Below are 5,892 nucleotides of genomic sequence, written 5' to 3'. Positions count from 1 at the left end.
GGTCGTTCTTCGCTGTCGTGTGAATAAGGCCTTCTTACATAATGGCTATTTACATCATTTCATGGTAATGGGCTGCGATTGTTTCTCATGAAGATCAGCGTGCACTAAGCATTTACGCCTACACTGCCAGTTATGAGGATCTGGCAATGTGGCACTGTCTGGGGACTACAAGTCCCAGTGGAGTGAAGACTTCTCAAACGAGTACACTTAGCCACCAATCAGGTAAGAGCTTTCATTTTCTAAAAGACTGTACTTGAATGAGAGCGGACATATGATTGGTTACTTCCGTCACGTCCTGCCTACGTGCTGAGCACCCCTCCCAGTCCTGAGCGTCCTCCCAGAATGCACCACGCGGTCACAAGATGGCGGCGCCCAGCGCTCGCTGTTGCCTTGGTAACATGCGACCGTGGCTCAACTGTGTGACTAGGCCGCGGGGTCTTTTTGTAGTAATTTCAGGGGTTCTGGCCCGGTGTCACCATGCGGTACCGCTGCCTGATAACCAGATCTCTCCGTCCTCCACGGCCGTGCTATCCCAGCTGTCCCCCGACCTCACCCTGCAGCCGGACTTCATCACTGCCGAGGAGGAGGCCGCACTGTGCCGGGAGCTGGAGCCCGTTCTGAGGAAGAAGCGATACGAGAGCGGCCATTGGGATGACGTGAGTGCGCAGCGTGTGTCCAGTGTCCTAGTGGGGCTGTGCGCCATATTCCTTTAAATGTCGCAGTTGTGATCCTCACTAGGAGCGCTCTGAGTTTGGAGTGACAGGTCTGTCATCCAGATATCATGTCGGGTATGAATACTGTGCATGTGAAGTATAACCACCATGTTTTGAGGTGGCGTGACCTCTGGGACTGATTTGCCACGTAAATGGCGCAAAGATGTTGTCTCGTCAACATGGCGCCCATGCATTTGGATGTATGTGACCGCATCACGACCAGAGACTTGGGGATTATCAGTACCCCCATTATCCTTGTCATGGTGGTGGTAGCTTGTCATGTCATCATCATGTCCTCCACCAGTCGCCTCCTGCACATCCATTGACGTCTCCGGTGGGCAGACTGGTGGTGGGTTTCCGTATCTGACGGAAATAACTTATCCTCTTCTCCTCTTCCATCCCTGCAGGCGATCCATGGCTTCCGGGAGGTCGAGCGCCTGCACTGGTCCCCAGACTCCTCTGCCATCCTACAGAGGGTGAGAGACATGGCGTTCCCCACTGGTGAGACCCAGCTGTCCCAGGTCCATGTCCTAGACCTCCAGAAGGACGGGTATATTAAACCGCACGTGGACAGCATCAAGGTAAGGACATCCATAGGCGCAGCGTTACCGCCGGGTCAGGAGGATGCATGTACGCAGCTAATCTGGTGTCTCCCTTACCAGTTCTGCGGTTCGACCATCGCCGGGATCTGCTTGTTATCCAGCAGTGTAATGCGCCTGGTGTCTGTGGATAACCCCGAGGAGCGTGCCGATCTGCTGCTGCCCAGGCGGTGCCTGTACATAATGAGGTGAGTAGTACTGGTTTTATGGTGGGGTTCTGAATGCCGGGGTCTGGTCACTTAATCCACGTCTCTCTGCTCCTCCAAAAAGGGGGGTCATTTACAAAGACCAGCATTTTACACCACTCTTTGTTTCCCCCCTCCCCGTCCCCTGCGCCTAATTTGTGGCGAGACTCAGGCCTCATCGTATATCGGGGCACCACTGGCAGTCCGTGCACCTGGAGTGAAAACTACTACGGCCCCCTGACTGGCGTAAAAGATATAAATATCCGATGCCCCGTCGCTTGTCGCTCCCTCTCCATTTCCAAGTGACAAGCACAAAGTATTAGTCTTGCTGCTTTTTTAACGCCAAAAACTGGCGTAGCACCCATCGTAAATGACCCCCGGGCCTTGTACTAGAAAGACCTGGGATTTTACCTTTGGTCCTACAAGATGCATGTGTATAGCGTCATCCTTGTGTGGCCCACCACTGGTAGGTAATTGAAAAGACCACACGATGTAGCATTCCCACATGTGTTTGCGAATGGCGGCACAATTTTGCTGGTAAATTGGGCATCCATTTGCCTTGGGCGGCCACCTGCACCATATGGTCTCACCCCAACTTCTTCCTCCTTCCATGCTTACTTCCCATTAAGGCCGGGTTCACGTTGCCGTTTATTTTTCCGTTCTTCTGATCCCTCCGAAGAAAAGAAAAATGAAGAAAAAAAAAAATGGAGCCTTTATTTTAAGCATCCGTTACGCTCATTTCTGTCTGAGATCTGTTATTTTAGACACAAAAAAGTCCTGCATGCAGGTGCCAAATGTGCCATAACGGATGCTTAAAATACAGGATCCGTTTTTTTCTTTTATTTTTCTGTTCTTCTGATGGATCAGAAGAACGGAAAAATAAACGGTGATGTGAACCCGGCCTTACATGCATGCTTAGATTGGCCAAGTGTGCATGTGTATTTCCGCGGTGAGCAGGAGACTGGTATCTGCTGGACGTCCGCAGCAGCAGCGTATCTCCCTGCATAGTAAAGGATCCACCATGCTTGGTCCTCGTTTCCCCCGCCATATACAGTACAGACCAAAAGTTTGGACACACCTTCTCATTCAAAGATTTATGAAAATTGTAGATTCACACTGAAGGCATCAAAACTATGAATTAACACATGTGGAATTATATACATAACAAAAAAGTGTGAAACCACTGAAAATATGTCATATTCTAGGTTCTTCAAAGTAGCCACCTTTTGCTTTGATTACTGCTTTGCACACTCTTGGCATTCTCTTGATGAGCTTCAAGAGGTAGTCACCTGAAATGGTCTTCCAACAGTCTTGAAGGAGTTCCCAGAGATGCTTAGCACTTGTCGGCCCTTTTGCCTTCACTCTGTGGTCCAGCTCACCCCAAACCATCTCGATTGGTCTCACATTCGGTGACTGTGGAGGCCAGGTCATCTGGGCAGCACCCCATCACTCTCCTTCATGGTCAAATAGCCCTTACACAGCCTGGAGGTGTGTTTGGGGTCATTGTCCTGTTGAAGAATAAATGATGGTCCAACTAAGCGCAAACCGGATGGAATAGCATGCCGCTGCAAGATGCTGTGGTAGCCATGCTGGTTCAGTATGCCTTCAATTTTGAATAAATCCCCAACAGTGTCACCAGCAAAGCACCCCCGCACCATCACACCTCCTCCTCCATGCTTCACGGTGGGAACCAGGCATGTAGAGTCCATCCGTTCACCTTTTCTGCGTCGCACAAAGACACGGTGGTTGGAACCAAAGATCTCAAATTTGGACTCCTCAGACCAAAGCACAGATTTCCACTGGTCTAATGTCCATTCCTTGTGTTCTTTAGCCCAAACAAGTCTCTTCTGCTTGTTGCCTGTCCTTAGCAGTGGTCTCCTAGAAGATATTCTACCATGAAGGCCTGATTCACACAGTCTCCTCTTAACAGTTGTTCTAGAGATGTGTCTGCTGCTAGGACTCTGTGTGGCATTGACCTGGTCTCTAATCTGAGCTGCTGTTAACCTGCGATTTCTGAGGCTGGTGACTCGGAGGAACTTATCCTCCGCAGCAGAGGTGACTCTTGGTCTTCCTTTCCTGGGGCGGTCCGCATGTGAGCCAGTTTCTTTGTAGCGCTTGATGGTTTTTGTGACTGCACTTGGGGACACTTTCAAAGTTTTCCCAATTTTTCGGACTGACTGACCTTCATTTCTTAAAGTAATGATGGCCACTCTTTTTTCTTTACTTAGCTGCTTTTTTCTTGCCATAATACAAATTCTAACAGTCTATTCAGTAGGACTATCAGCTGTGTATCCACCTGACTTCTCCACAACGCAACTGATGGTCCCAACCCCATTTATAAGGCAAGAAATCCCACTTATTAAACCTGACAGGGCACACCTGTGAAGTGAAGACCATTTCAGGTGACTACCTCTTGAAGCTCATTCAAGAGAATGCCAAGAGTGTGCAAAGCAGTAATCAAAGCAAAAGGTGGCTTTGATTACTGCTTTGAAGAACCTAGAATATGACATATTTTCAGTTGTTTCACACTTTTTTGTTATGTACATAATTCCACATGTGTTAATTCATAGTTTTGATGCCTTCAGTGTGAATCTACAATTTTCATAGTCATGAAAATAAAGAAAACTCTTTGAATGAGACGGTGTGTCCAAACTTTTGGTCTGTACTGTATCTGGACGGTATTATATATTTTGTGTGTTTTTCACTATGTTGCTCACACTTTGGCACTTTCCATCTCAGTGGTGTCGCTCGCTACAAGTTTACCCATGAAATCCTGCGTGGCGAGGAATCATTCTTCAATGGCGTGCCTGTGCCCCGAGAGCGCCGTATCTCCGTTATCTGCCGAAATCTTCCTGTGAGCTGATGGGGGTCATGTTTACAGGTGCTGACATCGTTCGCTACGGTCTTCACTTCTGACAGGGGAGGAGGATTGCGACTGACTGGAGGTTTTGCCTTGTGTACACCTATAGGAAGTCATTAAAGGGGTTGACTGATCAACAAGTGTCTGATCGGTGGGGGTCCGACAACAGGGGGCGGGGGACCTGACACTCATGCATGTCCACCGCTCCATTCAACTTCATAACGATTACAGTTGCTCAGCTGTTTCCAGCAACTCCTTAGAGCTGCTGCATGACTGCCGTTCCATTGAAACAGGGAAGAACTGGGCCCCGTTTTTGTGATTGTCAGGACTTACGTCGATCAGACACTTGCGTTGATTGGGGATCAGTTGTCTTAATGGGACAATCCCTTTAAATTTTTGATTCTCATTATGGAATTGTGATGTCAATGATTAGATAAATCTGTCTAGTGCCATCTAGTGGAGCAGCGCTCACATTGCAGCGTGTTTTATCATATGCCTGCATTGATTTATTGTTATACTACCCAAGTGCCTCTTCTACACTCCATTAGCACACGGGCGCAGTGTGATCCTGCTATTGAATCAAGTCCCATAAGGTCTGATAATCGATATAATCAGTTGTACTGCATCGTTTCATTTCCTCTGTGATTTTTATTAATGATCTGCAATGGAATAAATAAATAAGTTATTTGTACATAAATAGTTTTTTTTTCTTCTATTTCTTCCCGGCTGCTAAAAGCAAAACTAGTTCTATAAGAAAACACGAGGGGAGGTTCATCCAAATGTCACCTCCACATCCATATTTTAATGGCGTGCGCGACAACAGGTCGGGATTCTGTCTGATTGCTCTGCCTAAGGTAAGGAGGTTCCCTCGCCAAGTAGCTGGGACCCCATGACTTAGCCCTAAAGCTACACAGTCTTCTCCTGAGTCAGAATCATTAACCCATACAGAACAACTAATACCCAATAATTCAGTAAGCAAATAATCGACCTTCTGCTCGTCTTCACACATGAGTTTGGCAGGCTTTTTTTTTAGCTAAAAAAAAAGCAGCATTTTTATGGTGTTTTTTTTTTTTTTTAAGCATTTTTGTGTTCTGGACAAATTTTCATTTTTTTTACACTCTACAAATGCCTAAAACGCAAATCAGATCCCACGTGTTTTGTGTACAGATGTCTAAAATTTGCTAAAAATTATAGCAGATAAACCAAAAAAAGCTATGGCCAAAAATAAAGTGCAGAGCAAGTGAAAAATGCAAAAAAAAAAATCCCACACCTGTTTGTTCTATGACTTAGAGTACTTTCACACTAGCGTTACTTTTTCCCGGTATTGAAATCCGGTAGAAAGTCTAAATACCGGAAAACAAAAAAAAAAGCATCAGTTCTGTCTTAATGCATTCTGAATGAAAATGAATCCGTTCAGTATGCATCGGGACGTCTTCCGTTCCATCCTTTGTACGGTATTTGACCGGACAAAATCCCGGAACACTACCGCACTTGCCGGATCTGGCATTAGTTTCCATAGAGATGTATTAATGCCG

The 5,892-nt window shown here is 46.7% G+C and overlaps 1 protein-coding gene across 1 annotated transcript; it reads left to right on the top strand.

Annotated features, from left to right (window-relative positions):
* The first annotated feature begins 328 nt into the window (after window positions 1-328).
* Window positions 329-5,041, top strand: ALKBH7 (alkB homolog 7). The gene is made up of 4 exons (XM_044273768.1): window positions 329-656; window positions 1,121-1,294; window positions 1,376-1,500; window positions 4,237-5,041. Exons 1-4 carry the CDS (start codon window positions 363-365, stop codon window positions 4,358-4,360), a joined length of 717 nt encoding a protein of 238 aa, XP_044129703.1. The 5' UTR covers window positions 329-362; the 3' UTR covers window positions 4,361-5,041.
* The last annotated feature ends 851 nt before the right edge of the window (window positions 5,042-5,892 follow it).

The sequence above is a fragment of the Bufo gargarizans genome, unplaced genomic scaffold (assembly GCF_014858855.1).
Source record: "Bufo gargarizans isolate SCDJY-AF-19 unplaced genomic scaffold, ASM1485885v1 original_scaffold_1098_pilon, whole genome shotgun sequence".
Taxonomy (NCBI): domain Eukaryota; kingdom Metazoa; phylum Chordata; class Amphibia; order Anura; family Bufonidae; genus Bufo; species Bufo gargarizans.
Note: the sequence above shows the minus strand (reverse complement) of the source record. Positions and strands in the feature narration are given on the sequence as shown.